The sequence below is a fragment of the Choloepus didactylus genome, chromosome 3 (assembly GCF_015220235.1).
Source record: "Choloepus didactylus isolate mChoDid1 chromosome 3, mChoDid1.pri, whole genome shotgun sequence".
NCBI lineage: Eukaryota > Metazoa > Chordata > Mammalia > Pilosa > Megalonychidae > Choloepus > Choloepus didactylus.
Window position 1 is genome coordinate 58,111,747 of NC_051309.1, and position 27,351 is coordinate 58,139,097.

General features: G+C 35.0%; 1 protein-coding gene across 5 annotated transcripts in view; it reads right to left on the minus strand.

Annotated features, from left to right (window-relative positions):
* AASDH (aminoadipate-semialdehyde dehydrogenase) overlaps positions 1 to 27,351 on the minus strand; it is a 35,478-nt gene that overhangs the window by 2,474 nt on the left and 5,653 nt on the right. Inside the window, exons 1-12 of one of the 5 annotated variants that reach the window (XM_037829862.1) lie at positions 23,649 to 23,786; positions 17,768 to 17,960; positions 16,809 to 16,929; positions 8,910 to 9,151; positions 8,418 to 8,524; positions 7,724 to 7,896; positions 7,099 to 7,291; positions 6,423 to 6,535; positions 4,244 to 5,021; positions 1,957 to 2,120; positions 712 to 834; positions 55 to 186 (exon numbers count right to left, since the gene is read on the minus strand). In XM_037829862.1, the coding sequence (XP_037685790.1) occupies positions 55 to 186; positions 712 to 834; positions 1,957 to 2,120; positions 4,244 to 5,021; positions 6,423 to 6,535; positions 7,099 to 7,291; positions 7,724 to 7,896; positions 8,418 to 8,524; positions 8,910 to 9,112 (1,986 nt within the window). In that variant the 5' untranslated portion in view covers positions 9,113 to 9,151; positions 16,809 to 16,929; positions 17,768 to 17,960; positions 23,649 to 23,786. Of the gene's footprint in view, positions 1 to 54; positions 187 to 711; positions 835 to 1,956; positions 2,121 to 4,243; positions 5,022 to 6,422; positions 6,536 to 7,098; positions 7,292 to 7,723; positions 7,897 to 8,417; positions 8,525 to 8,909; positions 9,152 to 16,808; positions 16,930 to 17,767; positions 17,961 to 19,471; positions 20,205 to 20,864; positions 20,884 to 23,578; positions 23,896 to 27,351 lie in introns of those variants that run through there. The other 4 variants (XM_037829859.1, XM_037829860.1, XM_037829863.1 and 1 more) reach the window with 4 other exon arrangements.

Genomic DNA, 27,351 nt, shown 5'->3' on the forward strand with positions numbered 1-27,351 from the left:
ACCTACTACTTTGCCTTTGAGAAAGATATGTGAAAGAGAACTAGAAATTTTCACCTGTTCTCCAAAATGAGTAAAGCAGAGTAAATTCCCATCTACACAACCAATACAAATATACTGGAGACAACACCGTGGAGAAGAGAAGAGTGGTTTACCACAAGAATATTTCCATATTCTGTTGCCAGTGGCCTGTCAGAGGTAAAAAAAACAATTCACAGCATTAAAAATCATTGTACTAATCAATTACCCTTTATAAATCAAACACATATCTCTCAAAGGCAGAACTATAAACATCAGAATATGCTACAATGGCATGCTGACATTAAAAATGAAGCTAGTACACATAGACATAGCTATAAAATTAACCAGTGCTGTTTATGAAAGTTAGGATAAAAACCTGCAATAAAACCAGCAAAGAAATAACTAGATCTATCCTTAGGATGAACATGAAGTTCTTAATATGAATAGATTGAGAAAATTCTGCTAATTAAAAAAATAGAAGACATATACAGGAACTTTACATTTTCTTATCTTTCTAGACTGCACGTCAATCTTTTTTTTTCATGTCAATCATTTTAAATAAAGTCTTGTTCAGTGATATCTGGGATATATCTAACTGAAAACTACCTCAAGCTTTCAAAATCCAAACCAAAACTAAAATAATAATAGAGAAAAGATAGGTAAGAAAATCAATACATATTATTTCATGCCTACAGGATTTACAGCGAGCAAAAGTCCTCCCAGTGTAGCAAAATACAGGTGATATGGATTCAGGCTCAAACAAGGAGAAGAAAAAACCGTTGCTCCGCATTTTAACTTCCAAAGACACGTCTTTTTCTGCAGATGAGAACAGAAATGAATTGGTTTTTGTTAACAGATAATGAATCTATATATTCTATTCCTCATGATCTTGAATGTATTTATACAATCTGTTGACATCAATTTACATACAATATAACTTATTTTTAGTATACTTTATAATAAAATACAAGCCCATTGTGGAAAAGAGATTAGTATACAGAAGACAAAGGCTTAGAAAAAAAAGAGCTAGAGATAACACTGTTAAAATTTTAGCAATTTCCCTTTGGATCTTTTTGGCACACACATAAATGATTTACTACAGTTGAGATCATTCTGAATATACAACCTGATATTTTGTTTTGCTTACTTATTTTGTAAACATCTTTAAATATAATTTTAATGCACAGCATTAACTCGAACAGAATCAATTTCTCTTTTACCAGGAGAGATTCCTAGAATAATAATTTTACTGGATTAAAGGGTAAGAAAATGTTACCTATTGCCTATTTTCCTTAGAGGTTCTACCAGTCACAACCTCCCACCACTCTTATCAGCTTTCAATGTTATCATTTTAGTATCTTTTGTAATCTAATACCATTTGTTTGTCTAGCTCATGGTTTTTAATTTTCATTCCTTTGATTATTAAAGGTATGAAATATTTAAATATATTTACCATTCTTCTTTAGGGACATGTGCATTTTATTTTCCTTTTTAATTTTTATATATGGCTTTTGATATTTTTCTTAATTTATATTTGTTCCTTTTTTATACTTATAAATATAATTGAATTTTAACTCTGTCACATTTGTTTCAAATATGTTTCCCAATTTCTTTTAACTTTATAATTCCTGTCATATAAAATTTTTTGCTTACATACTCAAGTCTCAATTGATATTTTCTTTTGTGATTTTTTCCCTATTATCAAGACGATAATTCTAAGCTCTTTACATTTCAAAACTCTAAGTAGCAAATTTATTTGTGGTAAATTTGGTAAGGAAATTAAAAATGTCTAAGCCATGAACTCAACCCCTTACTCTTTCCCATCTACAATGCTAAACTTGGAAAATAGTTAACACCTGCTCCCAGACTCAATAACACAAGACAGTTCCATAATCTTCTATGCTTATGGTGTGGCAGACTGATGAAGTGACTTCTTACATAAATATCCAAAGCATATGCATGCTGGTCATGAGATCCGATGTAAAGGAGTCCTGTGGTTGGATCCATGGTTGCAGAGCTTTTGACAGCATCCTGAGTGGCAAACATCCAGTGTTTTTCTCCACTATTACTTTTCAAAACATAAACTAACCCATTATAACAGCCTATAGGGAAACATAATATAAAAGATGAGATTTAGGTATGTCATTGGAAAACAATTCTTCAGCCTAAATCATGACGATTTATATTTGATGCTCTCTCTGCATGTGTGTTTGAGCTCATCTGATTTAAATCTCAACAACGTAAAGGAAAGACAACAATAATCACTTGTATAAAATACTTATTTAGTAGGCACACCTTATTTTTTAAATGTACTCTAAAGTGCTTTAAACAATGAAGCATGCTGCCGTGGAGAAAGGCTTTGACAACCCTGGTTTCAAATGTCATCATGGCCATATTTGAGCAAATTACCCAACACTACTGTGCCTCAGTTTATTCTTCTGTCAAATGCAGAGGTATCTACTTCAAGGGTTATTGTGAGAAGTGAGGTAATAGAATGTGGATAAATGCCCAACCCATAGGTGTTCAAGAAATGCCAACGTTGACCTATTACAGGATCATGTACTACTCTGAGTATTTTATATATCTTAACACATTTAATCCTCACAGTGAGGAAAGCTCTATTATTATCCCCATTTCATAGATGATAAAATTGAAGCACAGAGAGGTTAAGTTACTATGGCAAAACGACACAGCTAATATGTAGCACAGCCAGGATTTGAATCTAAGAAGTCAAGCTCCAGAGCCTGTGCTCTTAACAATTACAGTAAACTGCCTTTCCCAACTTGCTGTTATAGGTGAGAAGATAAGGCAGGAGTCCCTGACCTTGGTGCAGCTAAAATAATCTAGCTGTAATATGGGTGGTCAATATCTAAAAAGTGAAGATCACTCACGCTCCCTGGAGTCATGTAAATCATTGGAGGTGGAATCTGGGGGCAGTTACTTAGAATTTCACTGGCCTACCATTATCTGGATGGCTCTGCCTGTGGCCACAGCCAGTGCTGCTCACGTAAAGCCCAATTTCCATTATGTTTCTTGTCCTTTTTTTTGGGGGGGGGGGGGAGTTAATGCTTAATAACAAGATAGTAGTAATGTGATGAATGATGGGGAAGAAAAATGTCCTACATAGCAGAGCATGCCAGGACTCAGCAGGGTTATGAAAAATTTCTTTCTATTTCAGTTCAATTAAAAAAAAACTCTACTGCTAGAAGAGAACACAGAATAAAATCTTTGTGACCTTGGATTAGGCAACAATTTCTTAGATACTAAAATAAAAGCATGAGCCACAAAAGAAAAAGTGATAAATTGGACTTCACTGAAATTAAGAACTTCTCTTTGAAACCATGTTAGAAGAATGCAAAAAAAGCAAAGACTGGGAGAAAACAATACATAAAGCATATATCCGATAACGGACTTGTACCCAGAATATATAAAAATCTCTCACAACTCAATAATAAGATGGTAAACAACACAGTTTTCTAAAAAAAGAGTAAAAGTTCTGAACAAACATTTCATGAAAGAAGATATATGTATGTCAAATAAGCAAATGAAAAGATGCTTTACATCATTAGTCCACATTAATTTCATAATTAAAACCACAATGAAATACTACTTCACACCTATATGAATAAGTAATTTAGAGCTGGCAATACCAAGTACTGCCAAGGATGGAGAACAACTGAACCTCTCATACCATGATGGTGGGAATGCAAAATGGTTAAATAAAGTGGCCTTTTGTTAAAGTTAAACCTACACTTACTATAAAACCCAGCAATCACTATCCTAGGTATTTACCCAAGTGAAATACAAACATGTTCGCTAATGTTTAGAGCAGTCTTATTCCAAAACTGGAAACAATATAAAAGTGAATGGATAAACAAACTGTGGCATATCCACACAGTGGAATACTCAGCAATAAAAAGAAACTAATTATTGACACATGCAATAATGTGGATGGATCTCAAACTGAAGTTCTAAGAGGTTCAGTAATTTGCTAAAGATCACAGAGCTCGTTAACAGCTATGGAGCTAAGTTCCAATCCAAGGACTGTGATCTCTAGACCCACACTGTTGATCACCAAGCTGTAGTGACCCATGAGGTTAACCGTTATTCTCTGACAGCAACCAAACCCACAATACATCTTTTTTTTTTTTATTTAACTAAGTTCTACCAGCATTATTATATGGTAATTCAACCTAAAACTGAGGCTTCAAATTCAGAAACTTACCCACTATAACAAAGTTTCCACAATTAGATATGCATGCAGAAGATTCAATTCGATCTCCCAAAATCTGTTCCCATTTCACCTTCCCAGAGTAAAGGTCAACTGCCTTCATTCTATGAGAATGGGAGCCAATGTAAACAGTTGCAGATGACTTATCAATAACTGGTATTATAACCAGAGGTGAAGCATCTACACATTTGCCTGTGTCTGACTTCCACCTCACATGTAACTCCAATTTCTCAGCCCCTACGATAGCTATCTCATCTTCAGAATCTTTCGCAATACAGGACGGCGCCTCTAACTTTGCCATAAGAGTTGGAGGATTTGAGTTTTTCATATTGGAAATATCAGTCTGTGAAATTAAACTTGACGAACAGGCTGAAGGGCAAGGTTCTAACTTAGTTAAAAACCTAGTAGTATTCAGAGACAAGATCTGATTCCCTCTGCTTAGTGCAATACAAGCATTTATCTCATCATAATTTAAAAGCATGTCAGATTTTCCACTGGTTTCTCCTTGATTAAAGTCACTGAATTTTCTTTTTGTGACATAACCCTTGCTGACTGGCAGATCTTCATCTGGAAACACTGTTTGAAGGATGTGATTGTAAATTTCTAAAATGGAACTGGTGAGAATAATTTCCAGAAGCCCAGGTACTGATGTGCCAACCAAATTTTCAATCTCATTGAGGAGCCGTATGGACTTTAAGGAATCTCCACCACTGTTTAAGAACAGTGACTCTTCAGGAACCTTGAAGGGATCTTCTGAAAGACTGAGAATAGACTACAAATGAGAGAAGGGAAAAATATGGTGAAGTAGATGCCTAAAACCAAAGACTTCATTCAACATTTACAGGTAAAATATAGAGGTAGTATATTTTATTTATAAATAAATAGTATAGTAAATTTATATAGGTAGTACCTATATAAATGACACGAACATAAAAGACATGCACAATTAATATTTTTAATAATTAAATTTTAAAAGTATTATGTTCTTTGCTACTAAAGGAGACCACAACCATGCTAAAAATTTTGCCATAAACCCATTTCTATAACTGCAAAATATACCTCATTCTGAAGCAGTTTTCCTACCCATAAAATAAGGAATGAACTTATAAACACATCTTATTTACTAATTAGATTTTACAAGGTACTAATATATTGAATTTCTACAATATGGGAGTAATATCTTCTTCTCCTCCATATAAATAAAAATTATTTTCCAATAATCTAAAAAGGAAATGGATGACTTTTATCTAAACATCTAAATATCCTCCATTTTCAAATAAGACTATACAATTACATCCTCTTTTGAAAATCCTTTAGAAAAGAAAGATCAAAATTTTATCTAAGAAAAAATGTTGACCTATGGTAGTCATTATATATTTTTCCCCTTAGATAAAATATACATATATTTTTTAAAATTACAGATTATCTTTGAAAAGAGAACAATTCAGTGTGCCATTCTCTTGGGACAAGCCTCCCTTTTGGCATATACTTTTTAAATAGGTCAAAAATTAAGATAAATTTATTTCTCTAACAACAAAAGCTGACTGTTATTACCACAGGAGTTATTCTTGTCAGTTTATGAAAAACTCTAGGTTTCCTTCTTGATAGTGGTGGGAAAATAGACTTTGGAATGCCGGAAAGCTGAAGGCAGAGATATTGTTCATGGATACCTGCGTATTCTTTCTCCCGTCCAAATGAGGGATGTGGCCTTGCCAATGAAGTCTCACTCAAGAACAAGACAGCCCACTGGTTATAAAAATTGCTTTAAGCAAAAGTACACGTTATTAACAAAAGTTCTTCTGGAATAATGATGTAAGCCCTAAGTATAACACATTGTGGTACAGCAAGATTTGGCTATTTTCTCAGCTCTGATGAGACTACCACTGTAGTTACTCAACTGCCCCTCTTAGGGAAAAGCTATGCCATGGGTGGCTTTGTCCGCTTTAATGACCACCTCACTTCACCTAAATTTCTTTTTTTGTAGCTTAATCTAATCTTATAGTAGAGAACCTAACCCTTGGCTTAATAAAAATTTAATAAATGAAGCTATACACCTACGAGTTGACCAGCAATAAGATTCTTAGAAAAATTTATCAAACTTATTAGGATGCTTTTGTTCCCTAAAGGTATCTTGATAGTAACAAATTTGAAATTTGTATCTTAAAAACTGTACCTTCCACAAATGCTGTAATTGGTCCCAAAGTTCCTCTTTACTGAGTTTACTTTCAGACTTCAGGTTTATGTAGTCTAAATAAATCTTGTTTAACTCAGAGACATCAATTTTGCCTTAATATAGAAGAGAAAAAACTTTTTAATTTTAGATCAAAGCCTCTATATGAGACACAAGAATACACATATTTTTCATTTTAAAGTTTAGAAATCCTATAAAGAGTTTGTCATAAATAATCAATTCTAAAGAAAGCAGTTCATACTACCAAGAATGTAGTGAGTAATAAATAGGCAAAGAAGGAGGAGCTACTATAATCTCATTTAAAGTTAAAGCTAAAGAAATGGTACTGTTAACTGAGTAATTACTACCTTTTTCAAAGTAAATATTAAATAAAGATGAAAATGGGAAGGCAATAGAATAGAGTGATTAAGAGCATAGGTTCTGAAGTCAAACAGTCCTAAACAGAATTTCAACTCTATTACTAATTAGAATATACCACTTACTCAAAGGACTTTCTAAAGATAAATGAATTAATTATGTAACGCATTTAACAGAGGATCTACCACAATAAAAGCTAGTATCATCATTTAATAATAAGGATTTAAGTGGCAATTAAACTAGGCATGAATATAATTAGCATTTTTTGGCACTGAAACATATCTCCTTCAAATTATTTTACCATGAGATGTAAATGGTAGAGTATCAATCAACACAAGCTCATCTGGGATTGCATGACTTGGAAGATATTTCTGAAGTTCTTTAAAGATGTAATCCTTTACTAAATCTTCTTTGTACACCATGAACAGAATTAATTTTTCCTGATTATGCCATGTAACTGCACAAGACTCCACTTGCTGAAGTCCTTCGGCAACCTACGAGAGAGATTATCCCAAAGAGGACATCTGAAAACAAACTTGCTGAATGCTCAAACTTATCATATCTGAAATCAATGCAGTCAAATTAAATTTGGGGATTTACTAGGGATTTTTTCTTTAAAGGTTGCCACAGTTATTATTACTATCACACAAGGTTCTTAATATTTTTCAAAACCAATAGCTCCTCAAGTAAAATAAACTACTTTATTTAAGTCCACTTTATGTCACTTATTTTAAAAAACAACCATCTCTTCACACTGGGAATAAACGGCACACTGAGTTACCCACACCTTTTATTGTAATTCATCATTAATATAAAAATCTTTGGTATAACTACTACTGATAAAGAACCCTGGAACAGAGAATTGGTAGTGATTGCCTCTAATACCTACATATACTAAAGGATAGTTAATATTTATATAGTTCTACCTGTTGCACAAGCTCAATGTTAAGACGTTTGCCATGACGTTTAATCTGATTGTCCTTTCGTCCCAAGAAAAATATCTCGCCGTCTTTCACAGTTACAAAGTCTCCTGTGGCTCGCATTATACCAAGTGGCACTGTCATTTCATCATCAAGAAAACACACTCGGTTTCTGCCACCTTCAAAAGATTAAAACATCAAATAAAAAAGCCATGGAAAATATTTAAAAAACCATCAAATCAAAAACATCGGCAAAAGTTTTGAGAAATCAATACTAAGTTTCAAAAATTTAATATTTCTATTAAAAGGGTGGCTCACTTTTACATGTTATCTGATAAAATTAGGCACAGTAGCCTCAGTAAATAAGCAGAGGAATAAAACAGAATTTATTTCTAGAAATACATGTGTAGTTTTAAAAAATTCTTAAAACACTGATTAAATAGATTTTTGCTATAAATACAAATATAAAGGAAGAAGCTAATTTTTCAGTTACTTTTATATCTTCCTTTAGAGTATGAGACACTGTCATCTGAAATAATCATGGTAACGTATTTAATGTTTCATGACTATAAGGATAAAATTAAAACTTATCACTGTAAAGAATACTGGACTTGAGAAATCAGGAAAACAAAAAAAGTAACACATAAGACATTTTTTTCTTGAAAAAAAATTTACTCTCAATCAACAAATATAAAACAACCTAAAAATACTTGGCCACTGCCTTCTTGAATTGTGAAACCATTAGTGTCTCTGACTTCAACTACTGTTCCAAGCAGCGGAAATCCCAGTTGTACAGGCAATTCACATCTATGAAAAACACAACCCAAACCAGATTTAAAATTTTTCATTTGAATAGAATATTGCTCAATGTATTTAAATCATAGTGTATCAAAATAAAGAAAAAAGTGTTTTGTGTGTAATTTTATAATTCAAAGACTGCCAAGAGGAAAATATTAGATGGAGAGGTTATCATACATGCTATTCATTACTGCTTAGCCGCAAAAAGTTCTAGCAGGATCTGTAGCACCTAGCCATCAACTGTGGTAAGAAAGGTTCTGGATTCCTAGCTTCAAATACTAGATTAAAACGTCTCTAAAATCATTACTCTAAATGCCTATAAAAACACTTAGTTTTAAGATCTTGGAAAGATACACTTTCTGTCCACCTTACTTAACATAATTAAAATCCTTACTTCACAGTAGAGTTAAGAATCTTTTCTGGAATCCTGTAAAAGGTTGCCCAACTTGATACTTCTGTGATACCATAAATATTAAATATTTTCGTTTTATTGCCTTCTCCTCTCCAGCTTCTGAAGACAGTCAATGATGGAAATGCTTCACCACCAAGGGCTAATACTCGAAGAGAAGTACTAGCTGATAAAACAACTGACTTCATCAGCTGAGATCCAAATCTTCTAAGCAATGTTGGTGTTGCCTGTAGATAAATTAAAAATAATTTCTTTCCTCTCACTTCTTTACAAAGGTAGACATGGCAATTATTAGTTCAAAGTTTAACACATATGGATAGAAGTTATGGTAGCACATTATTGTGAGTATAAATGGCAATGCTGAGTTGTGTGTGAACGTGGTTGATAGGGGAAGTTTAGAGTCACATTTGTCACCAGAAGGAAAGCCAGAGGTTAAAACATAGGACTGCATAACACGGTAAATCTTGTAGTGGAAGATGACTGTCAACAACAGTACAAATATTAGAAGTTTCTTCCACGAACTAGAACAAATGTACAACACTACTGCAAGGAGTTAATAATAGAGGGGTATGGAGGAAAAATGCACTATTGAAAGCTATGGACTACAGTGAACAGTAATATCTTAATATTCTTTCATCAACAGAAATGTACAATACTAATGCTAGGGGTCAATGATGGGGGGTACAGATAAGGTGTATGAGATGTTTTGGGTTCTCTCTTTTTTTTTTGGAGCAATAAAAATGTTCTAAAATTGACTGTGGTAATGTATGCAAAACTATGTGATGATACTGTGAGCCACTGATTGTATACTTTGGATGGACTGTATAGTGTGTGACTATATCTCAATAAAATTGCATTAAAAATTTAACATATGAAGCCCACATGGAAATTAAGGAAGGCTGTGCTTATTAAATGTCAAACTGTATTTAGAAAACTACTGGGGCAGCACTACCTTCTTAATGTGATACTGATTTTGCTTTAGAAAAAACTTCATGTATCAGTTTCGTTATATAGTTCTGACAAAAGGGTTTAAAGATAAAAAGGACAAAATCTATAAAAATCAAATCCTATTCCCTATCCCTTTAGCTCTATGTAGAAAAAGTACATGAAAGGGCTTAAAAAATAAGACTAAGCAAAGCAACATGAATAAAGATGTTTAAAAACAGCTGCATTGAGATAAAACTTACATATAATTAACTGCACATACTTAAAGTATACATTTTGATAAGTTTTGATATATGTATATACCAATGAAACCATTACCACAATCAAAAAAAATATATCCATTACCCCCTAAATTACCTTATGCTCATTTGTAATTCTTCCCTCCAACAAGATAGCCCCCCGATCCTCCCCTCTCACCAAAAAAAAACAAAAAACAAAAAACAAAACAAAACAAAAATACTGGTCTATTTCCTGTCACTATGGATAAGTTTGTATTCTCTTTTATGGATCAGGTATAAGAACTATGCCCAACCCAAAGTCACGAAAATTTTCTCCTCTGTTTTTTTCTGGAAGTTTTATAGTTCAGGCCCTATTAATGTTAAGTTTTGCATATGGTATAAGGATCCAAGTTCATTTTCTTTTTGATGTTTGTGTGTGGATAGCCAATTGTCCCATCACCATTTGCTGAAAAGATATCTTTCCCCACTGCCGCCTTTGTCAAAAATCAACTGATCATAAATGTAAGGATTTATTTCTGGATCCTCAATTTGCTCCACTAACCTATATGCCAATCACTGCATCAATACCAGTGTCCTGATAAGTGTAGCTTATATAATAAGCTTTGAAAAAAGGCAGTGTAAGTTCTCCAACTCTGTTCTTTTTTCCAAAATTCTTTTGGCTATTCTAGGTCTTCTGTATTTCCATATAAAATTTAGGACCTATTTGTCAATTTTGACAAGACATCTAATGGGTTTTTGATAGGAATTGTGTTTAATTTATAGATCAAACTGGAGAAAATTTCAATCTTGACAATATTGAGACTTTCAATCCATGAACAGGAAATGTCTCTCCATTTATTTAAGTCTTGAATTTGTATCAGCAAGGTTGTAGTTTTCAGTGAACAAGTCTTGGTCTTCTTTTGTCAAATTTATTCCTAAGTATTTCATTATTTTTGATGCTATCATGGATGTTACTGTTTTCTCAAATTCCTTTTCAGATTTTTTTACTGCTATTTCACAGATATACAATTGATTTTTGTATATTGATTTTGTGTCCTTCAACCTTGATAAGCTTGTTTACTAAATTTAGGTTTTCTCCCCTTGAGATTTTCTATACATAGTATCATGTCATCTCAAAATAAAGAGGATTTTACTTCTTCCTGCCCAGTGGGTATGCTTTTAATTTCTCTTATTTTTCTATTTTTGCTTTATTGCACTGGTTAGATCCACCAGCATAATTTTTAATAAAAGCGACAAAAGCAGACATCCTTGCCTTGCCATAATTATTGATGTTAACTATGTTTTTTGTACATTTTTTGTTTTTTATACATGCCTTTCATGAGTGTCAGAAAATTCCCTTCTACTATTAGTTTGTTAAGAGTTTTTATCATTTGGGTGTTGGATTTTGTAAAATACTTTTTCTGAATCTATGAGATAGTCATGTGAGTTTTGCTCTTTATTTTTTATGTAGTGTAAGACATCAACAGATTTTTGGATAATAAACCAAGCTTGCATTCCTAGGATAAATCCCAGTTGGTCGTCATGCAAGAAAGGGTAACTCATTAGGCCTGGGTTGCTCAAACAATGCATAATCCCAAAAACGGCCTGTTTTTAGACTGGTCCTCAGCCAGTTCTTAGAAACAGAGCTCTTGGAATGTTCTGTCTGATAAGAGTGACTTTGCATGCCTGAAGCCTCGGGGCATGCTGTAACATTTAGACCAGATAATTTATGCTAACAATGTGATTTATGATCAATACCAGCTTTCTATCTGAGGTCTGGAGTTTGAGTAAGTAAGTTCAGTCACACAGGCCCAAGTATATCACTGAGCCCTGCAATAAAAACCCTGGAGGCTGAGGAGAGTTGACAATACTTCACATGTGTTATCACACATAGTTGCTGGGGGAATAAAGCATGTTCCCTGACACTCCACTGGAAGGGGAAAGCTGTAAGCCTGTACCGGTTTTCCTCTGAACTTTACTCCATGGGCATTTTTACCTTTGCTGGTTTTACCCTGAATCTTTCCACTGTAATAAACACATTTATGGATATAACAACTTCTGAGTTCTGTGAAACCTAGTGAATCATCAAACCTGAGGATCATACTAGCGATGTCTCTAGTATGGTGTATAATCCTTTTTATATGTTGCTGGATTCGTTTTGCTAATATTTTAAGGATTTTTGTATTATATGCCTGAGAGATCTTGGGTGTAGTTTTTGTTTGTTATGAGGTACTTATCTGGATTTGATATCAGAGTAATAACGGCCTCATAGAATGACCTGGGATGTATTCTTTTCTCGTATTTTCCGAAAGCTTGTGAAATATTAAGAATACTTAATATTTTTCTTAAACATTTGATAGAATTTACCAGTGAAGCCATCTGATACTGGACTTTTCTTCATGGGAAGATTATTTTTATATCTAAAGTTCTTTACTTGTTTAGGCTTATCAGATTTTCTATTTCTGATTGAGTTAATTTAGGCAATTTGTATCTTTCTAGGAATTTTTCCAGGTCATCCAAGTTATCTAACTTGTTAGCAGAAAGCTGTTCTATTCTTTTATAACGCTTTTCATTTTTGTAAGGTCAGTAGTGATGTCCCCTCTTTCATTCCTGATTTTGGCAATTTGTGTCTTCTCTTTTTTAATTTGTCAGTGTTCAGTTTGCTAAAGTTGCCACTATGCAACTTTTACAATGGGGGTTTATAAGTTCACAAATTACAGTTCTAAGGCTATAAAGTGTCCAAACTAAGGCACTAACGAGGATACCTTCACTGAAGAAAGGCTGATGGTGTCTGGGGTTCCTCTGTCACATGGGAATGCACATGGCCAGAATCTGCTGGGCCTCTCCTGGGGTTAGCTTCTCGTTTCCATTGCTTTCAGCTTCTGATTCCAGTGGCCTTCTCTTTAAGCGTCTGTGGATTCTCACTTAACTTCTCTGGGGCAAACTCCAGGCTTCACCTCTTAACTAAGCAACTCCAAGTGTCTGGGTCTGTGTCAGCTCTGAGCTCTCTTCAAAATGTCTCTGCCTTTTATTCTCTCACAGAGAATGCCAGTAAACTAATTAAGACCCATCTTGAATGGGCGGGGTCACTTCTCCATGGAAATAATCTAATCAAAAAGACTCCACCCACAATTGGGTGGGTCACATCTCAATGGAAACAACCCAATCAAAAGGTCCCACCCCACAATAGGTCTGCCCTCACAAGACTGGATTAAATGGACATGGCTTTTTATGGGGTACATAATAGATACAAAGCAGCACAGTCTTGCTAAAAGTTTGACAATTTTGTTGATCTTTTCAAAGAACCACCTTTTGGTTCACTGATTTTCTCTATTTTATTAATTTCTACTAAATCACTGTTATTTCCTTTCTTCTGCTTGCTTTGGTCTTGGTTTGCTCTCCACAAGATAGAAGCTTAGGCTATTAATTTAAGACCTTTCTTTTTTTCTGATATAAGTGTTTAATGCTACAAACTTCCCTTCTAAGCACTGCTTTATTGGCATCCCATAAATTTTGATATATTGTTTTAGATTTTGGTCAGTTCAAAATGTTTTCTAATTTTCCCTTCTAATTTCTTCTTTTGACCTGTGGGTTATTTACAAGTGTGTTTAATTTCCAAATACTTAGGCATTTCCAGAAATCTTTCTGGTTTGATTTCTAATTTAATTCTGTTGTGGTCAAAAAACATACTTTGTACGATTTATACCGATGTCCATTTATACATGATGAGTAGTTTTTCTCGTGCTTTCAAGATTTTCTCTTTGTCTTTTAACCATTTCATGATGATGTGCCTACATATGGATCTTTGTGTTTATCCTATTTGGGGCCTGTTAAGCTTCTTGAATTTGCAGATTAATGTTTTTCATCAAATTTGGAAGTTTTCAGTCATTGTTTAAATTTTTCCCTGTCCCTCTTTCTCTCTCTTCTCCAAGACTCCCTTTATACATATGGTACAACTGATGTTCTCCCACGGGCCTCTGAAGCTCAGATAATTTTTCTTCCTTGTTTTGTTGTTGTTGTTGTTGTCGTTGTTGTTCTACTTTTTAGACTGGTTAATTTCTATTGATCTTTCTTCAGGTTCACTGATTCTTTTTTCTGCCATCTTGAATCTATTGTTCAGCCTCACTAGTTAATTCTTCATCTCAGTTTTTGTATTTTTCAACTCCAGAATTTCCATTTAGTTCATTCTCTTTCTTGAGAATCTCTACTGATTCATTAATGTCTTACTTCTTTTAATTCTTTAAACATAGTTTCCTTCAGTTCACTGGACACATTTCTGTTAGCTGCTCTGACATCTTTGTATGCTAAATCCAACAACTGGGAACAGTCAGAGACAGTGTCTATTGATTACTTTTTTTCCTAAATATGGGTTACACTTCCTTGTTTCTTTCATATTTTGTAAATTTTTTTGTTATAACTGATATTTTCGATAATATATTCTAACAACTTTGGATTCTCTTTTTCCCCTGAACATTTTTATTGTTCTGGTTTGTCATGTGCTTGCTCATTTCTCTGTTTAGTAACTTGCATGGGCTAAATCTGTGAGATCTTTCTCCTTGCTATTTTCACCAGCAGCAGTGGCCAAGGGTGTCCCTGCTGTTTTGTTTTTATTTTTAAGTCGGACTTCCTAGAGTTCATTCCTGTGTCTAAGCAGCTGAGAGATAAGCAATAATTAGACTGTCCACACAAATGGATCTGTGTATGGATAAGGAAGCTCATTCAAGATTTAGGCCATTTTCAAGCCTGCCCCAGTTTTGATCTCCACTGAGTCCTTTTGTGTCTCTTAGATACATGCATGTAGTCTCATGGTCAGCTAGGAATGTGTGAATAGCTTGGACCCACTAGTCTCTGCTTCACAGGAGCAGCCTCAGCCAGGAATGTGCTTGCCCTTAACACTACCACAACCTATTGGCCCTCCCTGCTCACCTACCTCCAAGATCATCATTTCCACTGACAATGATGCTGGGCATGGGCTGGGAATGCCTATTATTTCAAATAGAGTGAGTCTCCTTCAATCCACAGACACTGGCAGAACCTTTGCATTGACTGAGCTGGTAGGGGATGAGTAGGATCAGTCTCAGGGTGGGATCTGTTCCAGGCCAGACCGTCAAAGATTCCCACTGTTTTTAGTCCAAGTTCAGCAGTTTTTAAAAACAGAAGCATTTCTTAGATTACTGTATGCCTTTGGTTGATTTCCAAAGTATTGAAATGTTGTTTCTGCAATTTTGTCCACTTTAGTTATGTTTTGGGGAGAGGATTTGCCAAGCTGCTCACTTGGCTATACAGAAGTCATCTGTGTGATCATTCTCTCTCAAGAGATTATGGTTCTGATCATAAATTATAACACTCACCCTATTTATGAAACATCCTAAATCAGGTTCTTAACTTTTTTCACCAAGAGTTTTATCATAAGATATGGAAAATCTCTTATCAAAATGAAAGCCACAATGATTCTTTTCTCCATTTTCATTAAAGCAATTTGAATGTTCTGGCCCAGTTTCTGGTGTTTAGAATAATTTCAGTTGTGGATTCTACAAATGGACACATGTCTATGAACATTCAGCAAGATAAAGCATAGTGACATTTTTAAGATGGTCATTAACTGAAACGATAAATTAAGGGGCAGAATGCAAGTCAACATCCTTTGCTATTAAAACATCTTAGGCATAGAAAAATAGGGCTTAGTAAACAATAGGAAAAAGTAGTAGAGAATGTTAAAGTGTCTTCCAAATTTTCTAAGGAAAAATTCATGTAAAAACTTAAAACACTATTATGCTAGCATGCTGTCTAGCTAGCAACCTAAGCTTTTGCTCTAAGTAAAAGTTATCAGTTTTAAAGGGCATCAAGTTTAAATAATATAACTGTTACCCAGAACATCAAATATAAAATACCCATATATATTTTAGATTCATAAGAAACTAAAAATGGGGCCCCTCCATTCCCAAGAGGAGAAACTCCTTACTCCTAAGAGAAATAAAACAGGCCCTTAATTTTTTCAAAAGTTTAGTCCATTTCATTTTGGGGCCTTTTCCCCCACAGTAACTCAAGATGTCCTATTCTTTCCAATTTCCAAAACTTTAGTAGCATGTGTTCTTTTTGAGAGCTTTTAAGATTCTTGATTCATCAAATTAGATTTAGACAGGGATATTATTTATAAATAAAACTTGCACAGAAAACTTTATTTTTAAATTGTAAACATTAAGGCAGAAATCCTTGATGACATGTATCATTTGATAAGAAATTTGACTTTCGTGGGAAAATATGAACCCTGACAACAAAGCTAAAATTCACTATTAAAAAGACATGTGTCTTACATAATGGAAAGGATAGCCTGTCAGCTTCTGTACTTCTTTTCTTTATTCAAACTAAGTCAAACATGATATGCTGATAACATTCCAAAGTATTGTGAAAAAAGTAAAATCACCATGAAATTGGATGCAAAATTTTCTGTGTTCTGAGAAGAGAGTTAGTAAATTTATATCAGTTTCTCAGAAGGATCTATGACTCCCCAAAAGGTTAAAAACCACTGCTAACATAAATTTATCTGAGATTGTGCTAATTACACTAAGCAAAAGGGTCAGATTTAAAGAGGGCTAATTCCCTCATTTGACATAGAAGTAAAATTTTCTTCTCTTTAATAACTGTCACCCACTATCAAGGTACTTTGCAAATGTTCCCTGAAACATATGCTCCTTGAATTTTACAGGAAAATCAAACTTACATTAAAAATCTTGCCCTTATTTACAGAACAATTCCCCAACAGATGAGGGTATTATCCATTGGTACCCAGCAAGCCACACTGCATACTCAGTTCTTTTTTTTTAAAGGATAAAACATATTGCCTACAAACAAAGTCAAAAATATCATACTTTGACTCTGGAGCAGAAATTTAACATTCTCTTAAATCTAATTACATTAGATAAAAACCTGATTCTTTTGTTTCTCAAAATAGTTAACTAATAATTGAGATGTACATGTGTGCGCACATACACCTACCAGAAACAACACTATAGTATCTCATTTAAAATCTTACAACTATATTCATCTATATTGAACTAATTCAACAACTACGAAAGGTGGGTATTATTCCCACTTACAGGTAAGGACTGAGGTTCTCAGTGAAGAAACACTTATCTAAGACAGCTACATAAATGATATGCATGTAATTCTGTTAATTCTCTTCAGTATCTTTAACCACTTGCAATGTAACATCTTAAGGCTTATGTACTCATATTAATTCAAATACACATTTTTTAAATCTACAAAAAGGCCAAACTACAAAAATATTTGTTTCTATAGGTTAATGGAAAACAGCATAAAAATTTAAAAAAATCTAAATGTCTAACTCAATTATGATTTAAATTACTTAAACTAGTTTTTAGTGGAAAATACATTTAAATTTTAAAACAGGACAGCATATTCCAAAAGATATGAATCAAACTCAAGTTCCTCTAGTTATACAGTATGCAGAAAAAACACACGGAAAGGATTTTCTTGGAAAAAAGCTAACTAAATTTTTTCATTTTCAAACAAAATGATGTAATGAAGAGGCAGCCCTTGATAATCTAAGTAGATTATCATAATTCCATTGTAAAGAACTATAGAAATACAAAAAATGCTCTACAACACTTAAAATCTTGAATAATAAAAAACAAAATATCATTTGTTCCTAAGATGTACCTGCAAAACAGTCACTCTGTGATCAGAAAAGAGAACAGCAGCTAGTTTTGATGGGAGCACTTTGACAGAAGTTGGTACAATAAGCAGAGAGGCACCACTTGATAGAGCAACAAATATTTCCACAACAGAAGGATCAAAAGTCAGAGGTGATGCCAGAAACAAAACATCATCTTGTGTGATCTCAAAAAGGACCCTAAGGCAAAACAGAATGTAGTTATAAGAAATGCATAACATTTAGTAAACACATACCTTAAAAAAGCATGTTTACAACCATTAAGTTTCTGGATATTGGCCAGACTTTATTCTATTCTTTTAGAAATAGCTGTTAATTCCAGAACTCTTCTTTATAAACATAAGGATTATAAGTCATTCAAAGCAGTACCCACTTTTATCAAGACATATTTTACCATCTATGATGGCTTTCTGAAGTGTCCACTTGGCTAGGTTAAACTACCACCCTACAAATTCTTTCTCTGGTATGTCTCCCATTAGGGTGGGCTGCAAGGGATACTGTCTGAGAGTGACTGAAAGGACAGTAAAGAGGCACTGGCTATTTTACAAATATACATACCTTCTCTTAGTTATACACTTAAATGTTAATCTAGGTGCTCCTGCAAAGGGATTTTGCAAATGTGATTAAAGCCCCTAATCAGTTGACTTTAAGTTAATCAAAGGGATATTATCCTGGATTGACCAATTGCAAGACCTCTAAAAGAGGGCTTAGGCCTTCTCCATGAAGAAGAACTCCAAACAGCAGCTAGAGCTGCAATTGTTCTCCCTTCCCTCTAGATCTTCTTCCTGACTTTGCCTATGGACAGGCTTCAGCTCATGCCTGTCGGAATTCAGCCTGTTCATGATCTTTCCCACCTGACTGCCTGCCCTGCCAACTTTGGACTTGCTTGGCCAGCCTCCACAATTATGTGAGCCTATTCCCTGTAATTAATTCCTTAAGAGTATGTGCATATTCTTCTGGTTTTGCTTCTTTGGTAGAATCCTCACTTATTCTATCCTACTTACTCAACAATGCTTAAGAGAGACTTGACTCCCCTTTTCCCACTATTTGGCATTTTCTCTCAGTATGTGAACAAAGAGCAGGACATATGTGAAGTTAGTATATTATAGAGCATAGATAATCAGTGTTAAACCAATGGCACTGCCTTAAATTTGAACACACAAAATCCACTGTATCTAAAAGCAGGTATTACCTTAACTTCAAAATATCTTCAAATATAGAATAAAGATTTTAATAATCTAATTATAGTGTGGTAGATTGAATAATGCCCTCCACAAAGACATGTTCAAGTCCTAACCTCTGGTCCTGTGGGTGTGGACTAATTTGTAAACAGTATCTTTGAAGATTTTGGATGAGGCCAAATTGAATCAGGATGGGCCTTTATCAAATATAACAGTACTTATAAGCAAAGGAGATCTGGATATGCAAGTAGAAGGAACGGAGGAGACAAAAGGAGACAGATGGCCATGTGACAGAGATGAGATTGGGTGATGGATTGCTGGCAAGCCACCAGCAGAATACTACAGATTTCAGACAAAGTCCAACCTGTCTGTGGTATTTTGTTACAGCACATGTAGCAAACTACAACATAGTATTACATATACGTTTCAGATAAGACAAAAACTCATTGTGTGTTCAAGACTATATCTGATCTTCAATTTCTGAAGAAAATATTCTTCATAAATACTTACTGATTTCCCAGGTAGGTATTCAGTAGAAAGCAAACTTTGTAGCAGGTTTCCAGTAAAGCTTAAACCCTGAAAATGATTTTTAGTGTCTCAATTCTATGAACAAAAAAGGCAATGCTAAGCATTAAGGGAGGATCTGGCAGTGAATTTCAAAAAAAGGAGTATACAAAATGTTTGATACAGGAAAAGTTGAGAAAGAAACAGATTTAAAGGAGGAAAAAAGATGAAATGGAACAAGTATTTGTTGAACTTACTACTTGTGAGGCTTAGTGCTTATATTAGTGTACTTAATATATTGCTTCTCATTTTCCAAACCACCCTATGAAGCAGATATATTATTCCATCCTTTATAAAATGTAGAAAAATGAAGTTCAGGGGGCGTTAAATAACTTGAGCGAAGTCATACATATCAATTAATTTTTAAATATCATTCTTTAAGGATTTTAAAATTGTACCTTCCTTTTAAAATTTAAACAAAATAATATTTAAGGTATGGGATATGAGAAAACATGTCTTTTTAAAAGGGTCAATTTAGAAGATAACGCAACTAGAAATATAACTGCAGTTCTCTTCAAGGTACCCTAATTATAAAAGTTGCATTTAACATGAATAGTAATCTAAACCAAGACAAAAAAGGATATGGTTTGGTGGGTGTTCTTTTTTTTAATTCAGTTTTACTGAGATATTTTCACATACTATACAATCATCCATGGTATACAATCAACTGTTCGCAGTACCATCATATAGTTGTGCATTCATCACCCCAATCTATTTTTGAACATTTTCCTTATACCAGAAAGAATGAGAATAAGAATAAAAACTAAAACTAAAAAAGAACACCCAAATCATCCCCCATCCCACCCTATTTTTCATTTGGTTTTTGTCCCATTTTTCTACTCATTCATCCATACACTGGATAAAGGGAGTGCGATCCACCTGGTTTTCACAATCACACTGTCATCCCTTGTAATCTAGGTTGTTATACAATCATCTTCAGGAGTCAAGGCTACTGGGTTGGAGTTTGGTAGTTTCAGGTATTTACTTCTAGCTATTACAATACATTAAAACCTAAAAAGTGTTATCTATACAGTGCATAAGAATGTCCACCAGAGTGACCTCTCAACTCCATTTGAAATCTCTCAGCCACTGAAGCTTTATTTCGTTTCATTTTGCATCCCCCTTCTGGTCAAGAAGATGTTCTCAATTCCATGATGCCGCATCCAGACTCATCCCCGGGAGTCATATCCTGCGTTGCCAGGGAGATTTACACCCCTGGGAGTCAGGTCCCACGTACGGGGAGGACAGTGAGATCACCTGCTGTATTAGTTAGGATTCTCTAGGGAAACAGAATCAATGAGAGGTATCTATGACTAGAAAATTTATAAAAGTGACTCACGCAACTGTGGGTATGCAAGAGTCCAAATTCTGTAGAGAAGTCAGCAAACTGTCAACTCCAAGGAAGATGTCCGATGAACTCCTCAGGAAACAAACCGGCAACTTAGGCGAACTCCTTAGGAAACACTTCACTGGGCAGCCGAAGAAGTGAAAGTCCTCTATCTGTGTCCCTTCTAAGTGTTCAACTGATTAATTGGATTAAATCCAGCCAATTGCATTCTCTCATTGTGGAAGACACGCCCTTTAGTGAGTCATCAGTCACAGCTGCAGTCAATTGACTGATGATTTAATAAACCAGCCTGTTGGTTTATTAACTAGCCACAAACGTCCTGGCAGCAATTGTTAGACCAATGTTTGCTGGACCAGACAGCTGGGTACTATCACCTGGCCAAGTTGACACATGAACCTAACCATCACAACTACCAAAATGGCTTAGTTAAAGAGAGAGGGCCACATCTGAGCAACAAAGAGGCACTCAGGGGGAGACTCTTAGGCACAATTACAAGCAAGCCTAGCCTCTCCCCTGCAGCAACAAGCTTCATAAAGGCAAGCCCCAAGATAGAGGGCTCAGCATATCAAGCTGTCAGTCCCCAATGTTTGTGAGAACATCAGCAACAATCCAGGTGAGAAGTCCAACACCTCTGCATCCTCACCCACCTCCTCAGGGGGGCCCCGATTATGTATTTTTATTCTGCACCCAAATTACTTTGGGATATGCTGCTACTTCACTCTAACCTATACAGATCTACAGTGGGTGCTCTTTTAAATTACTTAAAGACATCAAGTTTCAGAATTTAAAGAGAAATAAAAGAAAGGGAAAAAACCCAAATAACTGAAAGAAATGTTTTATTACTAATTTTTCCTTCACTTGGTTACTTTTGTTTTTAGACCAAATAAAAGAAGTTTTAAAATTCCATTTCATTTCTGACTTGGCAATCAAATTAGGCCACTGTCCACAAAAAATAAACTAGTTCCTTAAAACTAAAAGCCTCATAAATGCTCATACAATTAAAGATTCTGCTCATAAAATTAAAGACTGCATATACTGATGTACACTACCAAAGAACAACTTTTCAGCTTTTTTTAAAATTTTTTTTTAATTTTTTTGGCATAATCTAGAAAGATTGGAAAATATTTCAAGGCCAGGTCAATTCCATGTTATCAATACAGAAGACACACCACATCTGCCTTTGTAAAATCAGTGCCATGACCTCTGGGCCTGAGCAACATGATTCTTATGTATCTTCTCATATGTTCTTATTATAACAATAAAGCAAATTAAAACAGAAAAACAAAAAAACAAAAAAACAAAAAACCAGAATAAAAGGAAATCAAACTCCCATAACCTGCTTTCAGGGAGTAGTGCTGGAACAGTTGATAAAAAAACAATCCACCACCACCCCATATACTTTACTATCTACATTAACAGGACTTTACTATTTCATTTGTCTTCATTAGCATCACTTTATTTCAGAAGACTCTAGACCAAGAAAATGAAAATTGCATATAACTTTATTGTTTATTACCATAGGAAGCATCAAGAGCTTACAAGACTTCCTGAACCCTCTCTTCAAAATCTTCTTCTTGCTGTTTCTACCAATCCTAAACTATTATTTCATGATCCTCACCTAATCCTTAAAATTAAGCACCAATATTGAAAGATCTGCCTTAAACTAGATTTCAAAGTCTCCATAAATCAGACCTTGCCCTTCCCTCTCTGAGATCACACTCTGTGAAGGTGGCATTCTCATTTACCAAGGTAAGCAATAAAACTCAGCTGTGTCTTTTCAACAAGATACTGCATTCTGGTAATATCTAGGCAATCAGTATCTGAAATGTGGTACTCCATAGCTTAGTGATTTAAGTCCAAAACAAACAGAAAATTTAACATTACTGTTTCAATTTCTATATTGGATAACATTCCATCTCTTCAAAATCCAATTATGATATGTAAATATATCTCAATTTAAAAAATGGGGTGATGAATGCACAACTATATGATGGTTCTGTGAACAGTTGATTGTACACCACACATGGTTGCATGATATGTGAATATATCGCAATTAAAAAAAAAAATCCATTTATTACCACCCTACTCAAGAATCCAAAGTTAATCAAAAAGGGATTTTTAATAGCAATTAGGTTTCATTAAGTTCAAGCACAAAATAATTTAAGCACAAGAAATTTATATACTCTACTAATAAATCAGCCCTTCAACCCTCACTGAGCACGTATTTCCTCCCACTTTGCAGGCAGTTTCTTCCTCTGCTGGGCCCAGCGTCTGTTAGACAGGTGTCTCTCCCACTTGCCATGATGGCGACTTCCAGTCTTCACTTTTTTCAAGTTCCTTACATCCCCACAAGCATCTCACCTCCTACTGGCCTGATACACCCCAGGAAAGCTAAGCTGCTTCTTTCTCCCACACCTTACCTCTGCTGGTACCTCTGCCAGGAAGACTTTTCCTGCCTTATTATTAATAGTTAAGAAATTAAAGCAAAGCTTAGAATTGTATCATTTGTTCTGTGTTTGGCTCCAGGCCTAGATCAAACAGGTGAAGCCCTAGTATACAGAGAACCAAAGTTCAGATACAGCTGAGACAAAAGAGAACTTATGATTTAGGACTATCAACTTACGAAAAAGAGTTATAAAGAACAAATATTTTTAAATTCAAGAAAAATACAGGTACTGAAGAAAGATTCTAAGGGAGAAACTTACCGAAAATGCAGGATATTTGGTACTATACATGCATGAGGCACTCTGACAATCTTAGGCATCCCCGTAGTACCTGATGTATGAAGAACGTAAGCTAAGCAATGCTTTAGCCTCACATCCATGTATTCTTCCGATTTCTCTTCATTGCTGCTCCCAGAACTCATGCTGTTTTTCATTTTTTCATTTTCATATCTCTCTCTTTTATCATTTGGCATCAAGTTTACCTGAACCTCCTTCCAATGAAGTCTGATGAGTACTAGGTCATTATGTTCTACTACAAATGTGTCATAGTTCAATGTCTCATGAGAAGATTTGAATTTCTGTTTGAGATGGGGAAAAAGTTCACAGTATTATGTTAAAAAACAAATCCCTTTTTTATATAGAAGTAATATGACGCATTCAGTTATTTACTCAACAAGGGTTTTTGGGGTACTTGTTATGTATCCAGGAATAAAAAGAGGAATAAGAAACCCCAAGAGTTGGGCACTTTCCTTATTTTTAAAGTCACCTTCAAAATAATCAGGCAGATAAAAATACACAATTGCAATACAATGTCGTGTGGTAACGAAATATGATTGAAATGTAAATAGAAGAGGTTGAACTTAACTTTGCCTTAAAGAGCAGAGATTACTTCATAGGTAGTTTTTAAGACAAGTCTTAAAAGTATAAGCAGTTATTCTACAAATAAAGAATGGCAGTTCAGGCAAAGAAAACTGCCAATACATAGGTTCTGACCCAAGAAAGCTAGTGTTGTGGAGACTGTTATAACATTCCATGGAGTTGCAGAACTGGGGTAGGAGGTGGGATTGAGTGATAGGAAAAGGGATGCTAGATCTTTAATTACTCTGCACAATCAGCATTAAGGAGTTTAGACCTTAGCAGTAAGTTATAGGATCCAAGAGAAGGTGGCAACAGCATCATCTCAATAGATGATGGACTTAATGAATCTTTTACAATGGTAAAGATATAAGATATGAGCAAAGACTCAATAGGTGACTTGGTTAATTTCTAGATATGAAGCAAGCCTAAGAAAACTTCCTAAATTTCTGGCTGAGGTGATTTAATGTAAAGAAACAGATTAACACAGAAGTAAGTTTGGATGAAAAGATGCTGAATTCAGTTTGTACATGTTGAAAGTGAGAATCTTTGGAGTATACCTTTTTGGGTTGAGAAAAAGCAGCTTAATGCAAGATAATCCAAGTTGACATATGAAAAAAATCAAAATTAATAATGAGAAAAAGGTCACTCCCCAGCAGTCTATATTTTGTTTGTGAGTTTGTTTGTCCTGTGGGGGGAGTTGGCCTGCAATGTTGAAAACAAACAAACAAACAAAAACAAAGGTTCTAGTTACTCTTAAGACCTATCTCAAAGCCCTCTTCCTCCGTTAAAATATTCCAATCCCTACTAAGTTACATTTATTTCTCTTGGGGCAAGGACACACTGTATAGACTTTACAGGTTCATGAGTATTAACTTTCTCTAACTGTACCATAAGAAGCGGGAGGAAAAAATCAAGTCATAGGTTTCTTTCACATCCTAATGCCCTCCCAACCACCCTGTCACTAGGGCAGGGTTTCTCAACCTTGACACTATTGACATTTTGGAGTAGATAATTCTTTTTTGGGGGGCCTGCATTTTGTACTGTAGCATGTTTAGCAGCATCCCTGGCCTCTACTCACAACAGGCCAGTAGCAAACCTCTCCCCAACATGATAAAAAATATCTCCAGACATTGTCAAATATCCCCTGGGCAGCAAAATCATCCCTCTTTGAGAACTAAAGAACCACTGCTCTGGTGGATGCTGAGCACATGGCAGATGCTCAGTAAATACTCACCTTTTGCTTCTGTGTAAAGTGGAAAAAAAGAACACTAACACCATCACCAAAGTCATGGAATTGGAAGCAAAGGACTTTCTATGGGGTTTTTCTATGTATCCAACCCCCTACTGTCTGTGGTGGTGAAGAATACCTGATATTAACAATTCCCACACTTCTGTTATAAAACTTTCACCAAGGCTTTAGGAAAAATGAGTATCATATAATCATTTTAGCCTTGCTTATTTATTAGCAACAAAATAACAACCAATTTGTGAAGAGAAAACTTTGGCCAGACAATGTTAACAGGTTTATGTGCCAGTTTGGATCTATCATGCCCCCCACAAAAGCCATGTTCTTTAATGCAATCTTGTGGGGACAGACATTAATCTTTTTGATTAGGGTGTGACTTTTGATCAGGTTGTTTCCACAGAAGTATGACCCACCCAACTGTAGGTGAGACATTTTGATTAGGTTATTTCCATGGAGGTGTGGAACCCACCAATTCAGAGTGGGTCTTGATTAGTTCACTGGAGTACTTAAGAGAGCTCAAAACCCAACACAGACACGGATGCTTGGAGACATTTGGAGATGCTAGCCCAGAGATTGCTCTGGAGAAGCTAAGAGAGGAGCCCCAGATGCTTAGAGAGAAATGCCCTTGGAGAACAACCAAGAATACACAGGAGCTGAGAGACAGAAGTTAAGAGAGGACCCCCAGGTGCTTAGATGCACAGGAGCTGAAGAAGCTGAGAGAGACAAGCCCCGAGACATTCTGGAGAGAACCATTTTGAGACACAACCCGGGAGCAAAGGATCAGGAGACGCCAGTCATGTGCCTTCCCAGCTAACAGAGGTGTTCCAGCCACCATTGGCCTTTCTTCAATGAAGGTATCCTCTTGTTGATACCTTAGTTTGGACACTTTTATGGTCACAGAACTGTAAATTTACAATCTAATAAACCCCTTTATAAAAGCCAATCCATTTCTCGTATTTTGCATAACGACAGCATTAGCAAACTGGAACAGTAGACTCCAAAAATATTTATTAACCAAATTCATATTTTAGTTACTCTTTTCTAGAAGCCTTATTCTAATACCCATGCTTCTCTAGGAAATCTCTCATGTATCTCAAACTTTTGATACTTTCTTGTATCTATCTATCTATCTATCTATGTATCTATCTATCTATCTATCTATCTATCTATAGATGTAGATGCATGCACACACACACACACCCAGGTGGAATGCATTTAATTTATCTCCAAATGTATATCTGTTCATATAGGAAATCTGTTCATATAGTAAGTATCTACTCATATAGAAAATGGTTGAAAACACACAGGCTAAATTAAACACACTTTTTGTAACATTCTTTTCTCTTCGGTAAAACAGTATTTTATAAACCCAAAGTAAATAAATAATAATGAAACATAAACTGCATCCTGCTGAACATGTAATAGTAACTCTTGCCCTTAAAGCAGTGTTTCTTGGCTAGATCTTTGGTTGGTAGTCACCTAAAAATTAAAAATCCAGTTTTCCAGAAAGGTCTGATCTAAAAGGTGTGATCTAAAAGAGGCACCAGCCTCTTTTTCAAGATGTAAGTCAGCAACATTGAAGAATTATAATTCTTTATTCATCCCATAATATAACTGTTACAACACAGAAAGATAAAATATATCAAGTATTATGAAATTTTCCAAGCATAGGAAGTACTCTGAAAGAAAAAGGAAATTCAAAACAATGCAAAATACATTATAAGGCTAGAAGGTATTTTCATGCCATGGAACAGTGGTTCTCATGGGGCAGTGGGTAGGAGCAAACGGGACATTTGGCAATTCCTGGAGACATTTTTGTTTATCATAACTCGGGGGTGGCATCTAGTGGGTGGAGATCAGAGATGTTGCTAAACATTGTACAACACACAGGACACTCCTCACAACAATTACCTGGCCTAAAATTTCAACA